Genomic DNA, 24,741 nt, shown 5'->3' with positions numbered 1-24,741 from the left:
GCTCAGTAGTTGTAGCGCACGGGCCTAGTTGCTCCACGGCATGTGGGATCTTCCCGGACCAGGGCTTGAGCCCGTGTCCCCTGCACTGGCAGGTGGATTCTTAACCACTGTGCCACCAGGGAAGCCCAGCGCTCTCATCTAGAAGTTTGACTGGGGAGAATCCACTTCAAGTCTCACTCAGGTTGTTGGCAGAATAATTTCCTGGCATCTACAGAGCAGAAGGCCTTAGGTTTTTGCTGCCTTCCTCAGGTCCTAGAAAACACCCACAGTTTCTAGAAGCTGCCCAAAGTTCCTGGTCACGTGAGCTTGTCTAACACAGCTGCTTCCTTCATCAACCCACCAGGAGAGTCTCAACTCCAGTCTGCTAAGACAGAGTATTATTAAAGTAACATAATCAAAGGATAACATCCCATCATGTCTGTCACATGCTGTTAGAAGCGAGTCACAGGTCCTGCCTGAAATCTCGGTGGAAAGACCATACAGGGGTATGAAAACTGGAAATCATTCATCACCTGGGGTCACCTAGAGGTCTGTCCATCACAAGCACAAACAGGGGTTCCTGTGCACGTGCATGGGGAAACCTAGCCCAGTGAGTTTATATCGGAACTCTCAAACAGAACGTGCATCAGAATCATTGGGAGGGCATTTTAAAACACAGATGGCTCGCCTCCAAAGTCTCTGATTCAGTAGGTCGAGAGCGGGGCTTAAGAATTTGCACTTCTGACAAGTTCCCAGGTGAAGCCCATGATGCTGGTCAAGGGATCACATTGACAACCAGTACCCTAGCCTGTATGTCCAAGCGGCTCCCACTGCCAACTCCAAGAGCAGCCTGCCCGTCATCTCTCAGGATGGAGAATGTTCACACTGGCAGCATGGTCTACTCTTGGAAGCACAGGCAAGCCTGGTAACACACTGAGGGCTGTTTGCGCAGAGAATTCTGGAGTCCCGGGTACCCAGAGCTCGGTCTAGAAGAAGAGGCATAGGTTCTAGGCGGGTCTATAGACTACTCATTCCAGACAAGGCTCACACAGAAGGCCAAAATGGGGTCCTCTAAAGTTAATGGCTCAGGAAAGGTGTCAAGAATTGTGAAGTGTTGGATTTTGCCCCACTTGCAAGCAAACAAATTAGCCTGCCAGTTTCATAGATGTTGGCAGAAGATACAAGACTCCTGGGTCACAGAAAAAAGAAAATGTATTACTTACAACAATAGCAGTAGCCATAGCAACATCATTGCACCAGTTCCCTAAGCCCTAATTCCACAAGGGTGACGTGCTGAGGGCCGATTACACAGTGGGATGTGTTTCCGAGAGTAGCACCGAGATTAGGATGCTCCGATTTTATACAGGGGCTGCTAGCAAATCTGCACGACATGGGGTCCAGAGGGAGTCCTGATCTTTATTATCTTGGATGGTAAATCTACCTGCCCCTAAGGGAGACAGTCTCTGTCTTCCAAGGCTGCCTGCTATGCAAAACCTCCTTGAAAAGAGAGTCAAGGGAAAATTAGCTGTGAATGCCTTTGCTCACAAGACCAGTTGCGCAGAAACTTGAGAGACCGACAGAGAACTGTCTCCTGACAACAGGGGCCCAGTTGCCAGGACTAAGGGTAACACTGAAGGTACTGTGGGAGAGTTAGGGAAAGTAGCTGAGGGAGAGTTTCTGAGGCAGAAGGCTCAGAAGGCTCAGCTGAAAGGCTCTGAAGAGGCAGCAAAGGGAACTCCAAAGGAGAGCATTAGGAGATAAGGTCGGGGAAACGACGAGGAGGAAGGGGAATCACGCAGCACCCTTGTGGCCACAGTAAGGACCCTCCTCTTTATTCTTAGTGAAAGGAGGAGTTCCTGCAGAGTTCTGCAGGGAGGAATGGCATGATACTACCTGTTTTGAGACGATCACTCTCGTTACTATGCTGGGAATAGACTGAAGACAGGCCAGGGCCCAAGCAGGGAGACCAGCTAGGAAAATCCTGCAGGAACTCAGGTGAGAAATAGTGGTGGCCTGGACCAAGGTCAGAGAGAGGGTGGGAAGCTGTCTCCCCAGCTAGGAAAATCCTGCAGGAACTCAGGTGAGAAATAGTGGTGGCCGGGACCAAGGTCAGCAGAGAGGGTGGGAAGCTGTTCCACTCTCAATATATTGTGAAAGTAGAGCTGGCATGACAGACTGGAAATGGGATATGGATATGATGGGGGGGAACCCCAAAACAAAAACCTTTCCTGGGATAGGTTTTGGGCTTCCATGTTTGAAATGGAGTTGCCATTAGCTGAGATGGCAATAACTTTGGGAGATACTGGGAGACTAGGGTTATTTCAGAGGAAGAAGATCAGAAATTCAATGTTAGACATGTTAAGTTCAAGATTTTAGACATTCATGCAGACGTAGTAAGTGAGTAGGCTGAAGGTGAGGGGCCAGGTCCAGGCTGGGAAAATAAATTTGGGAGTTGCTGGTTTGTTGGCGTATGAATTGAATTTAAAAGCACAAGTCACGAGGAGCTCACCAAGAGAGCGAGTGCAGATAGAAGGCAAAGGACACTGAGGGGGGGCTTGCGAAGAAGGAGGGGGGCAAAGTGCTTGGCATCCTGGAAACCAAGAGAACAAAGTGCTCCAGGGAGGAGGGAATGAGCAACTGCGCCAAGAGATGCTGGTAGGTCAACTAAGATGGGGACGGTCGGAGGACTGACCACTGGATTTTTAAAGAGAAAGAGCTAATTTTCTCTTTCCTCAAAGAGAACCCAAATTCAAAGCAATTACATGGGACCGTTATAACTCCACCATATATAACAGGTCCCATTACATTAATCCAAAATATCTATTTTCCCTCAGCCTTGAGGAAGGAATAAGAAGAAAGGACAAAAATCTGAGAAAGGCAACTCTGCAGAGGCAGGCACAGGGCGTCACGGGGAAGAGAGGGCCAAGCAAAACACTGGCATCAAGTTCTTTTTTTCCTGAGGTCAGATCTCCACAGGAGGTAGTTTTTGTACTTACATGTTGTGAATTCCTGGGTCATTGCAAACAAGCATATTTAACTGTAAGTACACAACATGTGGGATGACACTAAATATAAATGGATTTTTTCTCTACAGTAGCAAAAGTCATAAAAAGTTATATTTGTATCTAATTGTAAGATTTGGGATAGTAGATTATAAAATGTTAGTGCTAATACCACTATTATTTGTCCAGTTCTCTTAATGAGGGAAGTCAGCAACCCTATAACATACCTAATCAAAGAACTTAAGTCAATGTGGCGTGGGCAATATTGTGATTCCAATTCTTTTCAAATGTATACCTGAATCTCTTTTCAGATGTGTGTTTTACCGCTGCTTTTTTACTGTTACTCAACCGACCTCCCTTTTTCTTCCAATACGAGATTTGCTTTTCAAATGTAGTGGATTTTTTATTTGTAAGTACAAGGGCCTTTCTCCCTTGTGGACGCCAAAACCCTTGCTCGAAAGGAGGGGCCTGGGTCTCAGGCCTTCTCCTGCATGCAAGAGAATCTGTAAAGCATATGCGTTGAGCACTACCATGAAGTGACCACCTGCCTTCTGGCTGGTGGATACACTCCCCTTATGTCTTCACGTGCAGATTTTATCAAAATAGCAAGATCATATTTCAAAAAATTTCTGCATGTGTATTCTTGTCTCTATACATTGTATCTATGCATCTTATCTCATCTGTATACATTCTCTGTCACAGGGAAAAAAACGCAAAGTCCTAATCCTCCTTCTTTCAGGGACAGTGTCATTGAGAGTGGACTACGGGAACCTGATGGAACATCTCATAATGACTGCAACCATGCCTGGCACACAGTAGGCCCACAATAGATATTTTCCTTGTCAGTAATGTCCTTCATGGAATGAGGAAAATAGAAATAGGTGAGTGCTTATAAGAACCTTCCAATCACTTGAAATAAACTTTGCAGGAAGAATGAAGATCTCGAAATTTCCAGATGGAGACCTGGGGTATCAAAAGAGGAATAACGAGGCCAAAGACTTCAATTTCCTCCTGGCCTAATTCTTGTCCTAACTCTTAAGTAAGGGAACCATCTTTCCATGATGTCTTCATGTGGAAATGAATCCATTTTGAAATCCCGAATGTTGGAAATACTTATAAACAATTTTCTTTTCTACTCTCATTATTGCTACTCTCAGCTCATTCATGTGCAGGGGGGAAAATCAGTGAAAAACAAATAAACAAATATCCAACAGCCAGAGACTCTGAAACTGAGAAATCTGAAGAGATCCCTTCTCACCGTCCCCAATCCCTAGTTACCTTTTTCTTTTGAATGAATCAGTTCTGTTTCCAGAATACTTGACAAGGTGCTCTTGTTATTGATTGACAAAAGAAGTGTCTAATTATAAGAAAATTGCATTTTGCAATTTCCAAGGGCTTGGAGGATTCTATGTTTTAGATACACAGCAGGGAAAATGTAATTTGCGTAAGGTGCAAATAACCATGGATAAGTCTGGAGATGAGGTGTAACATATACACACATTTTCAGTGTGTGGTACATCATTTGGCTATAGCACAAATAGTCAAGTGTCAGATTTTTGTCTTTTGAGAAAGAAGCAATATGGTGGTGAAGAAGGGGTACTCTTGGAGATTTGTGGTTTTATTCTGGGAATTTCACACCCTCTGCATCAAAATGTAGCACTTATAAACGACTCACACTGTGAGAAACTATTTAAAATTCATCTTTCCTTGAGGACCCAAAGCTTTCATTTAGCCAACTCAAATTCATTAAAATGTCCTACTGCCTTCCCTGGTGCATTAATAGTGATTCTTAATTTAATGTATAGGTTTTAAATAAATTACACTTCATTTCTAAAATATTCAATGAAAAGTAGAATGACAGGCTTGAAAATCCACAGATTGGGGTCATCCTTTACGTGTTCTTAACTGCATCCTAACTCCATAAGTTTAAAAGGTGGCTTCAAAGTGTTGCTGGGGACCTTCCAAAACTGCAGTAATGAAGAACGTCCACATACATGGAGAGCAAGCCAGGCTGATGACTGGGACTGCCACCCTCTTTTCTTCAATTGCCATTTTTAAAAATTAATTTTTATTGGAGTATAGTTGATTTACAATGTTGTGTCAGTTTCTGCTGTACAGCAAAGTGAATCAGTTATACATATACATATATCCACTCTTTTTTAGATTCTTTTCCTATATAGGTCATTACAGAGTATTAAGAAGAGTTTCCTGTGCATATATTATACAATAGGTCCTTATTAGTTATCTATCTTATATATAGCAGTGTGTATATGTCAATCCCAATCTCCCAGTTTATCCTTTCCCCCTCTTTCCCCCTCGGTAACCATAAGTTTGTTTCAATTGCCATTTTAGACCACAAAAATTTAACACAGAGATTGCTACAGTAGCTTAAGGACAAACCCTCTGACGATTCAATTTTTTCCACCAGGTACCTTCTTAAAGTAGGTATTGTGCTAACATGCTGGGAGACGGTTAAATTAAAACATATCGGGGTAAACAAGTAATTATAATACTCATGAGACTATAAAAATCTTTCTTTCTTGGGTATTCCTTGAGATGAGTCTTTTTAGCAGGCATCTAGAGTGTACAGACCCTACTTTGTGGAGACAAGCAGGTAGATCCTATGCCTTTTATTTATTTTAAAGTCCTGAGATTACGAGATGTAGACGAACACGAAGTGGAATAACATATTTGAACCATTCTACCTTTGAAATGGCTTTTCCTTGCAGCTGCTGATAAAATTCCATACTGGTTCTAAGAATCACATGGCCTGTGATTTTACAGAATTTCCCATCTTGAAAACAGAACTAAAACAGCAAGCTGTTGCTACATAAGCACCCCTACCCCAACTTGCCATAATACGGGGCTTATTCTTGCAGACCTCAGCTATTCTGGGTCATATGCCCAGACCTAGACGCTGCCCATATATGCAATGGACAGTATGGTTAAATTCTGCCCTTTTAAAACCCCCTTGACCATACTCTATTATTTTTAACTTTGCACACTGACCACTTCTACACACCAACTTAAGGAGATGGTATAGAATATTAATGAAATCCCAAAGTGTGGAGTCAAACTCTCTGATTCCAACTCTGGGCTCCAACACATCCAAGACCTATGAATTAAAGGAAGTTGTGCTACTACTCTGTCATTTAGTTTCTTCATCTGTAAAACGAAAATAGCATTACCTTTCTCTTGACTTTGTTGTATTTAGTAATAACATAATTTTTTTTAAGTGCATAATAGCATGGCATCTGGCACTTTAAAAAAATATAGTATTATTGTTTTTATCACCCTCATTGTGAATTAGTTCTAATTAGTACTTTAATACTCAAAAAGTCCCAATGAGATGGAAATATATCATGTCGTTAGTTCTATGTGCCATTACCCATAGGAATGACTCTTCTTGGTTGCCCTCCCTGGAAAGATGACCCATGTCAATCAAACACATCTTTGCTTCCCGTTGGCATATACTGCCCATCCCATACTGAGAAATGGTGTAGTATAGTGGTGGAGCTCACACTCTGGACTCAGATGGACTTGCAATTGAATTCTGCCTGCCTCACTGAATTTTTCTGACCTTCAGTTTTCCCTGTCTATAAAATGAGTTAAAAGTAATAGTATCTATCCCATGGTGTCATTAAAAGATTCAATAAGATAATGCAGGTAAAGTTCTTTGCTACTAAAAACATCAGCAAATGTTTATAGAGTACTTACAAAGTGTCAGGTACCGTTTTAAGCACTTTGCATATATTAACTCGTTAAATCCTCATTACAGTCCTATGAGATAGCTGTTATTGTTTTCCTCACTTTATGTATGGGGAAACCAAGGCCCAGAGAGATCAAATACATTTTTCAGGGTCATGTTAATGATAAGTGACCATGGTAGGATCAAAATACAAGCAGTTTGACTTGATTCTGGAATCTTAACCACTATCCCCTGCTACCTCTCAACAGTAAGTGCTTATTGAATATTTGCTATTACTATAGTAATCAATAAATATTTGTTGAAATATTTATTTGACAAATCATTATTTGTCAACGTATCAATGCTTATTTATTATTTACTTAGCTCCCTAAGTACCAAATCTTATGACTGGCCAGAAAAATGGACTCTTTTGCTTATAAGTTTTTTGAAGCAACTTCTCAGATTCTGCCTACCAAGAGTATCAAGAAAACAAGGTGTATATTAGGGAATGCAATTCAAAATAGGTTCCAATATACTATAATATCTATGATTTGTGGTTCCAATATACTATAATATCTATGATTTATTATGACTCCATTTTATAAGAATTTTAATTGCAACAATAGTACATGATTTGTTGCAAATGATTGACTTTATCTTATATAAACATCATTAATTACTTTAAAACTTTTATTTAGAGGGAAAATAAAACAATAGAAGGTAGCTCTGAAGACACTAAGAATGCTCTTCATAATATTTTCAAAAGTCATTAATCAAAATGTGTAATACCTAGCTTCCACAGTTTGAGGTTTATGATTATATGGCCTGAAATGTGGAAAACAGATTTTTTTTCCTTGGGTATCTGATCCCTACAATATAAGAGACTTGACCTGTTGCTATTTATGAGAGAAGGGATTATTTTACTGCTTTGTAAAAAAAAAAAAAATGCCTTGTTTACAAAGCAAGAATTTGTTTTCATGGAATATTAATAAAAAGGTTATAACTGTATTCATTTTTCTAGAGCTCATTCCTTGCTTCATTTTCTTTTCTTATCCTGGCTTGTTTTCTTTCATCTGTTTCTAATTTACATTACCTTGCTGTAATGTAATTTACATTACCTTGTTTCATATATCTGTATAAACTGCCCTGAGCTCTTCCTGGAAAAATATGAGTGCAGATAAATGTCCTTTGAGCAAAGTAGAAAGTAAGGTAAATATGACCTTTTCACTTTAATGGAATCTGCAAACAGGATTAATCTGATGTTTATTACTTTATGTCATTCATGGACTTATGAGAATCCTCCTGAGCAGAATGTCTGAATACAAAAAATAGTTACTGTAATTTGGCTGAATAATGGCACCCAAAGATATCAGGTCCCAATAACTGGAACCTCTGAATGTTACCTTATATGGGCAAAGGGTCTTTGCAGATGTGATGAAGTTAAGGATCTTGGGATGGGGAGATTATCTTGGATTACCCAGGGGAGCTCTAAATGAAATCACAAGCATTCTTAAAAGAGAGACAGAGGGAGATCTGACAGACAGAAGAGAAGGCAATATGACCACAAAAGCAGAGACTGGAAAGATGCAGCCAAAGAATACCAACAGCCACCAGTAGCTGGAAGAGGTAAGGAAAACTTATTCCTTAGAGCATCCAGAGGGATCGAAGCCTTGCTGACATCTTAATTTTGGTCCAGTGATAGTGACTTTGGACTTCTAGCCTCCAAACTGTGAGAGAAAACATTTCTGTTGTTTTAAGCCACTAAGTTTGCAGTAATTTGTTACAGCAATTATAGGACACTAATACAATTATTAATCTGAATACATACAAGTGTGAAGTGAAATTTTGCCTTTTAACATTAAAGACAATGGGAAAGACAGAAAGTTATTTCCTAGAGTAACGAAATATTGAAAGGTAGTTCAAAAAGATCAGGAACTTTAAAGGACTGCCATATGTTTCAGGAAAATGCTACATTCCTAAATAAATTCCCTAATATATCATTTTTATGAAAGCAAATTCTCTACTACCAGGAAAACAACTGGCAACGTTGGCCTCCTGTGGGCCTCTCACTGCATACTGTTCTCCAGGCCCTCTTCGTGGAATGGCTCTGCTCCTAACCCCACTTCTGTGTTTTACCTTCTACCAAAGTCAAAGAACATATCTGCAGCATTTCACTTAGGGAAACGTTTCTAGGACCCGCTGCTGCATTTATGGAGTGATGTGTGCAAATCATATCCATAGCATTTGTGGCGGGGGGCGTGGTCCCCTGCAAAGTACATGGGGATATCTTATCAGCAGCTGACCACTTAACCTCACTCAGTTTTGCTTTTCTCTAGATCAAGAGGCAGAAAGAGAAGCCATCCCCACTCTAGATAATTCTAAAATAAACGGTGTTGAAGATAGAAACTTGCATTTAGGAAATCACAGGACTCTCTTAGAATCTAAGAGGCAATTCATTTAGCCAGAGTAACGTGCGAAGGGGCAAGAAGATCTTGAACTTGATGTTACAAGAAATTTACATCTTTGACCTGTTTCCTTTCTGGAGAACGGGAAGGGCAACACTACCTAGCTCATGAGACTGCTGTGAAGAAGAAATGAGTCAACACATGTAAAGCACAAAGAGCAGAAACAGGGACACAGTGAACAAACTCTGCTGGTTTGATTATCACCTACTAGGCCAGGAGATTTTTCAGGCTCTTGCTACACTGTGGCCCTCTTCTTATCGTTAAGATGCTTGCAATTTTACATTTTACTTATCAAATAACTATCAAATTAATGTCCATCTCTTCCTCTACTGTAAATTTCATGAAGCAGAGATCAAGGCCATGTTTGTTCCTCCTAGCACAGTGCTTGGCCAAGGAAAGCACTGGAATATTTGTTAAGTATACTTCTCAAGTAAAGCAAACGAATGACACTAGTGGGTCCAATCTGTAGTTTCAGTAACCTGATGAATGTTTTCTATCTGCTGTGCCAGAGTAACAGATTCTGTTACTCACTCACTGAGTGAGTAACCTCACTGAGTAACAGATTCACCTGGGAAGATTTCAAATATATCCATGCCAAGGCCCCAGAGATTCCAATTTGATTGGCCTGGAATCTGCCAGGGCCTGTATTTAAGACTGCAAATAATTCTAATCTGCAAAGCAGGTTGGAAAGCTCCAGCCTTGTTTCCACCTGCTTCAGCTTAGGAGTGAAGGCCTCCAACCTGACCTCTGCTTTTGAATTTGACCAACAACCCTTGGTTGAATTCTCCTTTCCTATTTAGAGAGTGCGGGAAAAAATACTGGAATTGGCAGCTTTATGCACAGGATCTTGGCTGATGGTAAGAACGAGGATGGTTTGTACTGTTCAGACCATCGTAATCCTGGCAGCAAACCTGCTGGGTGGCTCCAGGCCCAAGTATCTGCCAAGTCGCTCACATGCAAGACGCTTAGGCCTCTAAAGGGCGAGCACATAGGGTCATGAACCTCTTCTTCCTTTTTTTTTTTTAAACGGGTTTTTAATTTATTTTAAAAAGGCTTCACAGAATTTCCCGCAGTGTGTTAGAAAGGTGGTGGTGATTGTTTTAAAGGCTGAACTCTGCCCCCTGATCCCTTCTTGGCGTTGCTCCCAAGACAGACTCCAGAGTCAGTGTCCTTCCTACCAGTCTCCTGTTCCACCTCCGCCCACCTCTGTTTCTTTCCACCGACCATTTACTTCCACTCTTGTACGATTCCTTCAGGATTCCCTAACCCTCGTCCGCGTGTGACCCCAAGACACCAGGCTGCCCTTGGTGAAGCGGTCTCGGGCTCCTCGAGCGGGCGACCCCAGGAGCTGGGAGCGTGGCGGCCAGACCGTGGCCGGCGGCCCTGCGCGCCTGGGGAGGCAGAAGTCGCTCCCGACCGTGGGAAACAGGGACACCCGTGTCGAGCTGCTGAAGATCAGCGGGCCGTAACGCTCTCCCGGCCTTGGAAGGCAGGTCCAGGCCCTGCAAACCCCTCGCGTAGCCGGGAGAGCCGGGTCCCGCGGAACCACCGCCGCGGCGCGCGCCGCGCTCAGCCCGGGACTTGGGAGTTGCGGGACGCTAGCCCTCCGCTCAGGGCAGGAGGCGTAGCGCTCCCCGCTACTCCCCGCGGGGAAAAGGGAACGAAACGCGGACTCCGGTTCCTGCCCAACAGGTTCTTTGGGCGCCCACGAGGCTCGGGAAGCGTGTGGGCGACGGGCTGGGAAAGGAGTAGGGCATTCCGCTGGCGCATTTCCTGCGGAGGGTCCTCTGCATTTAATGCGTCCTTCACTGGTCCCCAGCCCCACAGCAAGTCCTGAGTTTGGGGAGCAGGAATTGCCCCGCAAGCGCGGGTAGGAGCGGAGTTGCGGGCATGTGGTGCGGTCACCCACCAGCTCGGTCCGGGAGCAAAGTTAGGTGATGCAGGGAAAGGGCCTTTACGTTCCCCAGGGCCTGACCCTCAGGGGGGTCGGCGACCACTCACCTCGTGCCTGCGCCTCCATGGTGGCCGACTTCGGACTGAGCGCGGCGGGGGCGCCCGGCGCTTGGAGGAAAAGCAGCAGCGGTGCCCGAGCTCGGAACGCAGCTGGCACAGCCGCTCGCGTCCTCTTCCTGCAAGGTTGTAGCGAGCGCAGCGCTGAAAGGGCGGGGACCGCGGAGCGGCCTCAGCTGCCCGCTTCTGGTTACCTCCGCCCCTTCCAGTCCACCTGGCCCAGGCCTCGCGGGGAGGGAGCCTACCGCTGGGCGCCACCTGCCGGCCGCTCCGCGCATCGGGCGGACGGCGCCCGCTCTGGGCTCTGGGCGCGTGCTCCGCCCTATGAAGGCTTGAGGTCGGCTGTGCCTTCACTGTTTTGTGTATTTGGGGTTTTTTTAGTGAATACATTTATTGATACCCATTTTATATAGTTCAATGAAATAATCCACAAATTTAAAAGCATTTTTCTTTTGGATATCACCATGGTCCATGTAAATACTTAACTGTCAGAATCGTCTGCAAGTAGCCCTCCAAGTCACGTGTTTAAGTTTACAGACCTGAATATACATATTTCATTAAACAGTGGCACTTATGTACTCAAGTGATCCAGTGGCTTTGGAATTTATGACTACTGGGCATGTGGGATAAAAATAATGTGTACGTTTAAATCAAGGGAAGGGTATCAATCATCAACAAAAAGAAAAATTATGAATTAATATCCTAGGTGAAGAAAGTTCCACAGTTGACACTTGGTGTCAGAATACTGGAGATGAACTTTTTTGTGTGTGTGTGTTTTGTTTTTGTTTTTATGGGACAGTTTATTGTGAATGATGTTGCTAGGCCAATGGCAAGATCCATGGGCTGCAGCACAGTGGGCCAATGCCCCGGGGAGAGGAAGGAGGGTGGATTTACAGTAAGGAATCATTGCTCCTGGTAGAAATACAGTGCTAGGTTCCTCTGACATTCTGGACCCCAAATTTTTGTCAACTGATCAGTATATAACTGTTTTATGTGTGTTTCTGTTTAACGATACATCACTTAATACATGCTGTTAACTCATTAACATTGAGCTCCCCGGTCAACAGCCCTATTAAGCTTATTTAACTTAGGAAACCTGAATGAAACTTCTTAAGCTTATTCAATGTATGCATTTCTCCCTAAGGCACAGACTGCCATCTGGCACTTAGGATACCTGACAGCACTTCAGCACTAGGCTTGGGGATCATTTTAAATAGCAAAATCACCCTCCATAACACACAAAAATAGCCTGTTTATAGTCTGTGAGAAGGGCACTTGTTTCTAATCTGAGTGCTGAAACAAGAAGGTGGAGCTTAGCCTTTTTAGACCTTTGCTGGGAGGTGTGCACATGTCTACCCAAGTTTTTCAGGCTTGTACCCGTGTCCGGGAGGGACCATGAAAGCACTTTATTGATTCTGGTGTCACAAATAAATTTTTGTGGGGAGGCAAATTCACAGATATGGAATCTGCAAATAAAAAGCATCAACTGTGGATATACTTTCTAATCTGAAACCCATGGGTTGTATCTGTAAGTTGATGAAGCAGTCATATTTTCAGAGAAAAGACTAGAAACTCACAGTTCACTTCTTGGCCTGGCCTGGCAATGTGACTAGAAAGCATGGCAGGGACTAAGAAATATCACCTGTCTCACCTCCTCAGGTCCTTAGCTGTCACGGATCTTCCCCTTTTCTTCCCATCTATGCCATCCTCATTTGCAAAATACACTGTAGTATTTACTTACATTTGGTCTTGAATGATTTGCTGTATGACTCAGTCTCTTTTCTCTCTTAGATGGTAAAGTCTGTCAGGGTCCAGTGTGGGTCTTATATTGAGCCTCTCATATTTCCTGCCAAAGAGCCTTATACAAATTCATAGCTAAAAAAAGATTTATTGAATAAACAATTAACTAACTAGTAGGTTCTATAGTTACTCTCAGATTATAGTCTAATAAACATTAATAGAATCTTACATTTTTGCTTGAAAGAAGGAATACTCATGATTGCCTGGCACATGTATAAACATATTAGTGTTTTTTGTTATGTTGAAGATGTCCTTGATTTGTAATCAGTGCCATTAAAATTCCTCTATAGGGCTTCCCTGGTGGCGCAGTGGTTAAGAATCCGCCTGCCAATGCAGGGGACATGGGTTCAAGCCCTAGTCCAGGAAGATCCCACATGCCGCGTAGCAACTAAGCCCGTGAGCCACAACTACTGAGCCTGCGCTCTAGACCCCATGAGCCACAGCTACTGAGCCCGCGTGCTGCAACTACTGAAGCCCGCGTGCCCTAGAGCCCGTGCACCGCAACAAAGAGTAGCCCCTGCTCTCCACAGCTAGAGAAAGCCCAAGCGCAGCAACAAAGACCCAATGCAGCCAAAAATAAATAAAGTCATATAAAAAAAATTCCTCTATAGATCACCAGGCATAGGTGAGCTATAGAGGAATGGTTTTTGGTGATAGTGACCATGGATGCACCAAGTGATGAATCAGAATTGGTGATTAAATCACTTTTTAGAGTCTATTCCGTCGTTCTGGTCCTCTCTACACTGGAGATTAAACACCAGGTTACAGCTGACTCTTAGCTGTTAAAAGGAGCTAAAAATAGTTAACGATGTTCTAGCTTGAGTCATCTAAACTTCTTCTAAACTCTGACTTATTTTTCTGATTTATAAAATTTTAAGGTCTGCCCTCTTAAACTCTTGTATCATTGTTCATAATAATGAAATATCGATATTGATTCAGAAACAGCTACTGAATATCTTCTATGTGTCAAGGACTGTGCTAGATGCTGAGGATACAGGTAGAGCCATGATCCGTTTTACCCGGCGGTTTATGGTCTCGTGAGAAGGAGGGGTAAAGAGATGCTTTATAAAGCAGTGCAATATAATAAGTCTGTACCAGAGTTAAGTCGAGTATGCATGTGAGAAATGAGGGAGGTCTCCTAACTCAGACGGGGGAGGAGATAAAGGAAGGTTTCTTTGAGGATGCTTGCCTCACCTGAGTCTTGCAGGATGAAGGAATTAACCAGGTTTGCGGTGTTATTCCCCACATAATGGTTTAGGCAAAGAAGACTGTGCTATGTCCTTCTTTCTCCTTGCCACTTAGGATGATGAATTTCCTTCACATCTTTAAAGCTTAGGAAAACAACCCTCTTCACCCTCTTGTTCTTTGTTCCAGTAGATACTCCACATGGAAAACAACGGGAGGGTGTTTGGTTAAGTCAATGAAAACCTGGTTCGCTCCTCCAGAATTGACCTTTCTACAGAGGTGGGGATGCAGTGGAAATCTTAAGTGTCCAAAGGGAAGGGGTACTCAGCAGTCTCGCCTAAACGAGTCCTGGTTACTTATAACCAAGATTTTTTTAAAAAGCAGTAATTTTCTAAGGTCTTAATACAGAGTTTCTTAACCTCAGCACTGTTGCTATTTTTCACTTGCTAATGTTTTCTTGTGCTATAGGATGGATAGGAGCATCCCTGGCCTTTGTTCACTACATGCCAGTAGCAACTCCTCAGTTGTGACGTCAAAAATGTCTCCAGACGTTGCCAAATGTCCCCTGGAGGGCCAAGTTGCCCCCTGGTGAGAACCATGACTTTAACTCTTTCCTGAAGGTCATTATGAATAGAACAATATGAATAGAAATGCTTACCGTGTGTAATATAGGGAGGCCCATAGTATACAGAGCCCTCTGCACCTAGCCAGGGAGGGATCCTTACCCAACATTTCCGCACACAGCTGCTCTGGAGCTTTCCTGTCGTCTCTTCCCTTGTCATCATCACTCCTCACCTGCAGACGCCTTTTCCGAAAAAGGACTAAGAGGGGCTTTACCTCGTTCCTAAAGAGAGAGGGGAAGAGAAAGAGAAGGCAGAATGATCCCTGTGGTTTTTCTCTGTAACTCTGTATGAGGAAAGTGCTAGAAGTTCGTTCTCTTTTTTTTTTTTTGCAGTATGCGGGCCTCTCACTGTTGTGGCCTCTCCCATTGCAGAGAACAGGCTCCGGAAGCGCAGGCTCAGCGGCCACGGCTCACGGGCCCAGCCGCTCCGCGGCATGTGGGATCTTCCCAGACCGGGGCACGAACCCGTGTCCCCTGCATCGGCAGGCGGACTCTCAACTGCGTCACCAGGGAAGCCCTCGTTCTCTTTTTTGAGGTTGAACGTGTTCATGTAAGTTCTGCCCAACTACACACTTGACCTTACAGTGACAGTGTTCTTAGCCCAATCTCTTTTCCTGGGAGACGGGTAACAAGGAGGATGGGGAAGACATTACTTATGTGGGCCCTCAGGTTGGTTCAAAGGTGCAATTTCTTTACAAAAGGCCCCAAGATGGCTTGTTGCTGATTAGATAGCTCTTGTGGTTAGTGGCTGTGTTTCCAGTGGCCGCCTTAGCCAGGGTTTGACCTCTAGATAAGTGGATATGACCACACCATTCTCGTAAAACAAAAGCGGAAAAGCAAGTATCGGCCCTGCTTTTTCAAACACAATGTACACTTCTGGCTTTGTTGTTTACAAGTGACATTGAAAAATTAGAGAAAGGTTAAGTAGAACATCACAGAGATTATTGATAAGGTCTTACAGGAGCCAGGAGGCTCGTTCATTTTGTTAACAGAAATCTGGGTGATATCTTAATGACAGCCCACGTCTATCATCCACGGTCACGGGATAGACCGCAGACAATGCCACAAATGGCAAAGGATTGTTTATCATTAAAACTGCAGTAGGTCAATAAGAACATGTCAACGTAACCTGTGTTACACCAGCTTATGTCAAATTCAAGGACCTGGGCTGGTAGGTAGGCTTGTCTCAGTTTAAGACTCAATCAGAAAATCAGCTCTGCTAGGGTTGTGAATGAGTGAATAGTATTAACTTTTCATTTTGCAAACTATAAAATGGAATAAAGCCATTTAAATTTGATTTGAAATGCTGTATATTGCCCAGTGTATATATAATATACACTGTATAGTGCCAACATATTTGTGGAAGAAGAAAAAATAAACCCCAAATTAGTAATTATTAAAAAGAATCATTTTGGAGTTGAAAAATTCTTAAAGCACTATAAACTTCAATTGATCAAATATTCTAATGATAATATTTAAACTTTTGAATAAAAATGAGCATATATGAATTGTTCAGAGGAAAACATTTTCATGAGCTCTCTCTCAGAAGTTTTTGTTTTTTGGTAGTAAGACTTCCTCATGAGTGAGGAGAAATCTGTTTCTCCAGGGAACTTTCCTATGATAAGCTGATGAAGCAAGTTGTACAGGAAAAATTAGCAAGTCAAATATATCTCATATAGTATTAACTCATAATTAACTTTGGAATTAACTGCATTTTACATTCACTAATTTCAACCAAACACATAGTTTATGTAAAAAAAATCTGTAAATTTTCTTTTTTTGTTCATATATACAGAGTTGTTCTCAGTTAATTTCAAAACTTAAAAAATCTATTATGAAAATCTGTGAAATGGTTTTACCAAGATTAAACAAAACATTTTTTGAAGTTTATTTTTAAAATGGAAAAAAATCCAAGAGTTTTTAGTAGTTCTTTTAAGGTTCTGATTAGGAAGTCTGAAAATTTTCAATTTATACATCACCTTATATAGGTGTATAAGGTGTATAATTTTCACCTTATACATCAAAAGTAATTTCACAGAAATTAAAATATCAAATATTTCTAAGCCATAGAAAAGCTAAAAGAAAATATAACTGAGTATTTATTAGGTTTTGCAGTTTGAGGAGTACTTTCAAAGTTTAGATATGATAGAAAGGGGAAAAACGAACATATTTGGCTTCAAAAACTAAAACTTCTATCCATCAAAAATAATCAAAATTAGCAATATGGAAAATAACTTACAACACCAACAATAGGAAAAGGGATGAAATCTCTAGACTCTAAAAGACCTTGTACAGCTGCAACCTTGATACCCAAACCCAACAAAGGCAGTCCTAGGAGAGAAAATTATGAAAAATTATTACTATCAATGCAAAAGTTCTAAATAAAATGAAGGCAAATAAAATCCAACAGTATATTAAATGCGTGTGTGTGTGTGTGTGTGTGTGTGTGTGTGCTTATCACTTTACCAATCAAGGTTAAACCAAGCAATCCAGGATGGTTTGACTTTAGAAAATACAGTAATGAAACCAGTGGAGTACCGTAGCTGGCTTGTACTGACTTGTGAGATTGTCGAATCTTCAGGAGATAGGAAAGGATGTTATTCAGGAAAAAAGAAAATGAATCTAGATGTAAGGTCAGAAATGCAGAATGGAATGGAAAACGAATGGTGACTATAAGGGGTAAAGCATAAATACAATAAAAAAAAATGCTCAAGTTTAGAATAACATGGAATTTAAAGATATTGCACAATTGTGTATATATACGTGTTATATATATGTGTTATATATATATACATATATATATATACACGCAGAGAAAAAAATATTCACAAAAATGTATTTGTGGAAAATGATTATCATAAATTTGCAAAAACCCAAAAGATCTGAGTAAATTATTAAATAAGTTGATTTCTTTACTTAGAAAACATTAAACATCCGTTAAAGTTATGATTCCAAAGAGTGGGTGATAAAACAAAAAATATGTGGTACTATGAAAAAGAATATGTTATAAGGTTCACTAAAAAAATCAAGGTATAAATTATATAGAAAAATATATTTCAACCATGTTTAAAGGCAGGGGACCTATGCTTTTTTTTTTTTTTTTTTTTTTTGGGGGGACCTATGCTTTTAAAAGACTGAAGGAAATACGACATGTTAATAATAGTTGTTTGAGTTATGGGACTGAGAATGATTTGATTTCTGAGTTTTTCCAGTTGTGCTTTAATGAACACATATTACTTTTCCATTGAATAAAATAAACATTTAAATTTTAAAAATTATGTTAAGGAAAGGAACACATTTTTGTCGAACTAAATACATAATATAATTTATGTATCCATCTTCCCCTCAAATTTTTTGAGTCGTTTCCTTTTCTTGCTATCATAAACCAGGGCTATTATGCACATTGTTGTAAATATATTCAGGTGTAATTGTGCAACATTTTTGTTAAAGTGTATATCTAGGAGTGGAATTGCTGGCTTGAATGGTATCAAATATTCAATTTTATGATATAATTATAAATTATTTTAAAAATTGTTTCCATTTTGTCTCATACTCTCTTAGTATATAAGAATTCTTCTTGCTCCGTACCCTTGCCAACATGTAAAAATCCTTTGTAAATTTTTAGGTTATACAATGAAATGGGCTAATGTGATCAATATTAATCTTTATAATTATCTGCACAAACTTCATCAATATATGTTTTTCTTTATGAACTTTTTACTTAAATACAGTGTTTCTTAAGTGTTGCCAATCTAGTGTGTGTAAAATTGTATTTCATTGCAGTCTTCATATGCATTTCCTAGAATAACAAGATTAAGTATATTTTCATATGATTATTTACCATTCTGTTTCCTCTTTTGTAATATACATGTTCTTTTCTTTTGCCCACTTCTCTATTGGGTTGTTTTGCATTATATGGTTAACATTTGGGAGCTCTATACACATTCTACATACTAGTCTTTTGTCAGTTACACATATTGCAAACATTTTCTCCCACTTTGTAGCTTCTCTTCTCACTTGTTTTCTATATTTTTTAATTGATTGGCATTCTAATTTTAATATGGTGAACTGTTCTATTTTCACTTACTTTTTGTGCTTTTCTGTTTAGTAAGAGAGAGCATTTATTGCTCTGGAATCATAAATATATTCTCCCTATATTTTCTTCTAAAGGTCTTAATATTTTGTCTTTCACATTTAAATAAAATATTCTTTCAATTTAAGTGAATTAAATTTTGCTTATAGTGTGAAGAAAGAATCCAAGTGCATTTTCCTCCATACCATTCCAGGTCAATTATTAGTACATCTTTTTTTTTTTTTTCCAAAAAATTTGCAATGCCAACTCTGTCATATATGACATTCCCATACATATGTGGTTTAATTTCTGGAATATCTATTCCATTCCACTGATCAATTTATCTATCCCTAGGCCGATATTACAGAATCTTAATTAATGATATTTGATACTAAATTGTAAATCTGCTCAGGAACATCTTCTAGCTTGTACTTCTTCAAATGTGTCTTGGCTACACATAGCTCTTTATTCTTTCACAGACATTTCAGAATTAGCAAGACAAATTCTACAAAAACTGCTACTAGAATTTTGATCAAAGTATCATAGAACCTATAGATAAATTTTTAAAAATTTGAATCTCCCATCCATGATCAGAGTAACTAATTCCATTCATTTATGTCTCCTTTAATATCTTTCAATTAAGTTTTATCGTATTCTTAATACAATAAACACCTTGAACTTCTTTTGTTACATTCATTCCTAGGTTCCTTGTATTTTTTGTTGAGTCTAAACTTTATGAAGACTATTCTTGCATTTGACTCCCCATTTTTTTATAGTTACAAGACCTTTTTTCTTATTTCTTTCTGAATGGAAATAAGAATCTGCATATGCCTCCAAGGGATCTTACTTCCCCAGATATCTGCCCATAAGTCACCCCTGTCCTCATATCTCCCTTACTATTTTTTAGCCTCTTCTCTTCATTTAAAAAGTGTATTTAAAGTTTTCAATAATTTAAGAATATGTACGTTTTTATCTAGTGGGGTGGTATCAGGATCTCTGGTCTATCATATTATGAGAATTAGAGATTTGAGGTTTTCATTTGCCAAATGTAAATTTACTAATGCAAGGTTTTCTCATTCCTAGTTTTCCTTACTTTCTAATCTTCGAAGGAGCAATAGACTTCACATGTAAGTATTATCCTGTTGATCTATGATGATCTTATGTATGGGCAGAGTGGACAGGCAACCACTTGGAGCTGTCAATACAGCCTTTTGCCAAAAATTACTCCTGACTCTTGATGATTGACATTCTCTCGCTAGGCAGTTTTCTAGATAACTTGAAGGCAGTTGTTAAAAAGTAAACGTGTTCTGACAAATGGTTAATATACTAATTTATGATCATATATATGGATACCTTAAAAGAGAATTAGGGACCTGTGCTTGATAAGTGTTGACTGGGAAAAGTGAAGATAGAGTGCCACCTCTAGGTGACCATCCGGTTGGAATCTCTAGAAAATAGAAGTTAGGAAGGCTGGTCAGCAAGACCAGCCACACAGAAATGGTGGGTTAGTTCTGGGAATAAGTTGTAGATAAGGTTGGATAAATCAGTGGAACCCAAGGAGAATCTGAGATGCCAAATGGTTCATACTATTAGAGGTCATGTTCTAATTTTCATTTTGAAAAATGAAACCCAAAGTAATAATATTGATTTAAGTTAATATTAACAATTTAATTTTAGACTGTGCCACAATGATAAAATAATCTCTTGCACACACATAAAGTCTCTTTGAAGAGAGGTATTTTCATTAACCTTACAGACAAAACTGAGTCTTGGGTTGTTTAACTGGCTTAGATCAGACAGCTAACAACTGTGGAGCTGAACTATGAACCCAGATTAAATTCCTCAACCTGTGTTCTTAACACAGATGCCAGACTGCCTCCAGTTTCTAATTATTTTTCCCTCCATTCCTGGGAACAGTTAAAAAAATTACAACCACAATTCATTCTGTAATAAGATTAGGGAATATTCAGTGAAAATATAAGTTAAAAAAAATTAATCGATTAAATTCTCCTGAAATAAATGTTGCATAACATCAATGGAAGAATTTGAAAAAAGAAAAAAATAATGTTGGCTTTCTCTTAAAAACATTGACTTACCTCTAGACCAGGATGCTTCGCTTTCTGCATATCCAACGATATCTGTTACCCAATCACCTGTCTTTTTCAGAAGAGGAAGAAAAGGGCTGCTCTATTTATGAGCTGGGTCAACAGTTTAAAACACTCACTAGAAAAATGAAGAAAATTAACACAATCTGACAAGCTGAAGGAACTCTCAAGCAATGTGACATTTCAAACCAGTTCAGTAAGGAAAATGTGTAATTATTCCCCATAACTGTCAAATGAGTAGAGCAGCTGCTTTAAATGCTAGTTAATAAAATCAATTTGACAGCAAACAGGATCCATCAAACTGCTTGAATAATTCAATATCCTCTGGAAAAAAGATTTTCCTCCCTTTTTACTACTCTTAAATATTCAAGAAGTTTTGTTTTCTACTTACGAGATTAAAAAAAAAATTCCACCTCTCTGTATCTCCAACTCACTTTTGCCAAAGTACTACCCTGTACTAACATACATATGTTCACAGCCTGGTTTTGATAACTCATAATGATAAGAGTCACAACTGATTTCTACTTCATAAGCTAAAGTGTTCCACCTACATCTGTCATTTTCAATAAAAGCAGCAAGAAACTTTTGAAGTACACAATATAATTATTCAAATAAAAAGGAAGTAATTTTTTCTATAATTTGTTACTGTTGAGCATTTATCATACCTTTTATTCTATCATCATGATTATTTTCTGTTACTCAGATTTGCCTGTCATTGTACTAATTTCTTGGCATGGGATATTTCTCTATTTTTCTAAGAAGTCTCTCCTTCTGTCAGTTCTTTATGTCTCTTAGGTTTTGTCATTCTTTCCAATAAGCTCCATTACTTTATTTAATGTCTCTTTTTTTTAAGCCATAAATTACTGCGTTCAAATTTGTACTGCCCTAAAATTATTTTTAGCTATTATAGTTTAAAATTCATGACATATGCAGTGATTATGTTACATTTTCTACATGTACTATGGGCGATTCAGCCATAATCTAACTCATTTGGCAGCCTCTAGTATTTTTTTTCTTTCAAGTCAGCCACCATGCTGTTACTAATGATTCTTCTAATCATGTTATCACTGTCTTTATAAAAAAAAAGAACTCTCCATAACCCAAGGGCATTTCTTACTTGCGTTGTCTCACAAGTAAGACAACATTTAAAAAAATAAACTACTCCAAGATCAAACATGTTAGGAAATCTGCATATTATAATGTCCTCTTAGAGTTTTACAGTGCTGTGACAACCTCTGCAATAACAAAATACTGTGTAATTTGATTTAACTCAGCTTTTCGCAAACTCGACACCACATACACACACATAAACACTTTTGAGGGGTGGTGAGGAGAAGTATTTACTAAAATCTCATGGAACTCAATTCTCGGGAAAACGATGACTCTACAGGAAAGGAGTCCACAGTCTTCCCCACGACCCAGGAGGCCTTCCCTGATGTGGCCACATCCACCTCTCTCCCTGTGCCGGCCAATTACTCACTTGTACTCCGGGGTCCGGCTATTTGTAACCGCTTGCAGTTTCCACCATGAGGCAAGTGCTTCCACAGCCCTCTGCATTTACATGTACTTTAATCTCTGTTGGGAAAATCCTTTGTCCTCTTGTCCATCAAACTAATGTCTCATAATTCTTTGATTCAATTTTAAAAAATTGCTTCCTCTTTCGAAAACTCTCCTAACCCTTCATATAATGAAATCTATTGATATAAAATAATGTTTCTCAAGTGCTGTATGAGGTATAGTTCTGGTTGGTACCCAAAGTACAGTTTTCTACATTAACACTTATGTATCTAACAAATGTTAAAAACATACTGGTTTAACATTTATCATAATGATAGAAAACTGGTTTTGGAAATATATTGATTTTCCCTTAAGAAATAAGTCAAGTTAAATAAAAATATTAAGTAAGTAACAGCTCTTTTGGATTGACAAAATAGGATGTAAATGATAGTTTGAGGAAATACTGACCTAAGCTAGCTTAACGCTACTGATTCAAAATTGCAGTGCCCAATAGGAACACCAGAGGGCTCCAAACCATAAGCACGTTGAAACATAAGCACGTAAAAGACCTTATTTCAGTGGCAACAAATCCAATGATGATAACAGCTATCATTTCTTGATTATCTAGTTTGTTTTAAGCATTTTGCTAGGCAATTTACATGTATAAACTGAGTTATCCCTCACGATATCCCTTGAAATGAGCTATTATTACCTCCGTTTTCTAGGTGAGGTTATTTCTGTTAGTGACAATGTTTTGTTTCAATTTGATCTTTTGAATGTAACATTGTTCCATGCACTGTGCAGAGGTTTTGATATAGGTCACCTTAGTTATGACTTTCAAGAACGCTGTGCGCTAGGCTGTGTTGCATTCCTTGTTTACAGATGAAGAAACTGAGGCTTAAGAGTGATTAGTTAATTTGCCCAAAATTACAGGGTAAGGCAGTTTTTGGTGAGACACGTCTGTCTGAAACTAAAGCTTCTGATTTCATGCAGTCAAACAGCTTCTCAAGCATTTCACAGCGCACCTTTCTCTTCGTGTGCATTAAATACATAACGTTTAGCATATTCATTACATCACCCCTATAACAGTGTGGTATTAGGTTAACGTGTTAAAAGCAATCATCACGCAAGGTATAACAATGTTGATACAAGTGTTGGATGTTTATTACAATATTCTTATGTATATTTATCAGCAAAAATAAAGAAGCAAGGGAACGAGCAGCTTAAGTAAATTCACCATTGTATACTAAATGCATTTCATGATTTAATAAAGTGACACGTATCAAGGTAAGAATAAATCCTAACCTAAAGTCAGTGTTGGCTACGTGACTCTGGGTCATTTTAGAAATGCAAGGGTTATACACCTTTGTACCGGTACCAAGAGAGTTATCTATTAAAAAAGAGATAGAGACCCAAAGAGAGATTCCAGGGTAATCACTATAATGATTATGGCTTTAATAACCGTGTCTTGGTTCAACAAATATTTATGCTGCTGACAGCATTTCACCAGCAGCTGAAATGCTGAACACTCACCAGAGTGTTCCCCACAAGAAGCTTCTATTTTAAAGTTTATACTAAAGTGGAAGCATCATGAAAGAAATTTAAATTGTGAAATTTCAAATGCGATAGTAAGGACTTGCCTGGTTAAGAATCCACCTGCCAACGCAGGGGACACGGGTTCGAGCCCTGGTCCGCGAAGATCCCCCATGCCGCTGAGCAACTAAGCCCACGTGCCACGACTACTGAGCCTGCATTTTAGAGCCCACAAGCCACAACTACTGAGCCCGTGAGCCACAACTACTGAGCCCGTGCGCCACAACTACTGAAGCCCGTGTGCCCTAGAGCCCATGCTCTGCAACAAGAGAAGCCACCGCAATGAGAAGCCTGCGCACTGCAATGAAGGGTAACCGCTGCTCACTGCAACTACAGAAAGCCCGCGCGCAGCAACGAAGACCCAATGCAGCCAAAAATACATAAATAAATAAATAAATTTATTTTTTTTAAGTGCAGTAGTAGTCCTACATTAGAATATTTACTTTAGTAATAAATCACCTGGGATAAATGTAAATAGAATAGCCCTGGTTCCTGACAGCAAAGATAATCACAGAATTGAAGCATTGGCTTTTGCAGAAGTTTTCCCCTTTTGTATGTTCTGGCCCTCTGAACAAATACTTCTCTGTGACAAGCTTTGTTATCTTTGGTCACCAGATTGTCCTCTAAATTGGTTGAAGCTTGTGGATCCTAAGTTATAAGTAAGATCTTTCAAACCACAAGAAGTTATAAGCAATATGATGAGTTCAATAGTTTGAATTTAGG

The 24,741-nt window shown here is 39.7% G+C and overlaps 1 protein-coding gene across 2 annotated transcripts in view; it reads right to left on the bottom strand.

The window, feature by feature from the left end:
* TPD52L1 (TPD52 like 1) overlaps positions 1 to 11,361 on the bottom strand; it is a 107,879-nt gene extending 96,518 nt beyond the window's left edge. Inside the window, exon 1 of one of the 2 annotated variants that reach the window (XM_089921979.1) lies at positions 11,136 to 11,361. In XM_089921979.1, the coding sequence (XP_089778105.1) occupies positions 11,136 to 11,154 (19 nt within the window). In that variant the 5' untranslated portion in view covers positions 11,155 to 11,361. The remainder of the gene's footprint in view (positions 1 to 11,135) is intronic. The other variant, XM_030760303.2, reaches the window with a different exon arrangement.
* Positions 11,362 to 24,741: the final 13,380 nt, after the last annotated feature.

Source organism: Delphinapterus leucas, chromosome 12 (assembly GCF_059928025.1).
Source record: "Delphinapterus leucas isolate spDelLeu-1000000601 "Yukka" chromosome 12, BTC_Dleu_Yukka2, whole genome shotgun sequence".
In the NCBI taxonomy this organism is placed as follows: Eukaryota; Metazoa; Chordata; class Mammalia; order Artiodactyla; family Monodontidae; genus Delphinapterus; species Delphinapterus leucas.
Note: the sequence above shows the minus strand (reverse complement) of the source record. Positions and strands in the feature narration are given on the sequence as shown.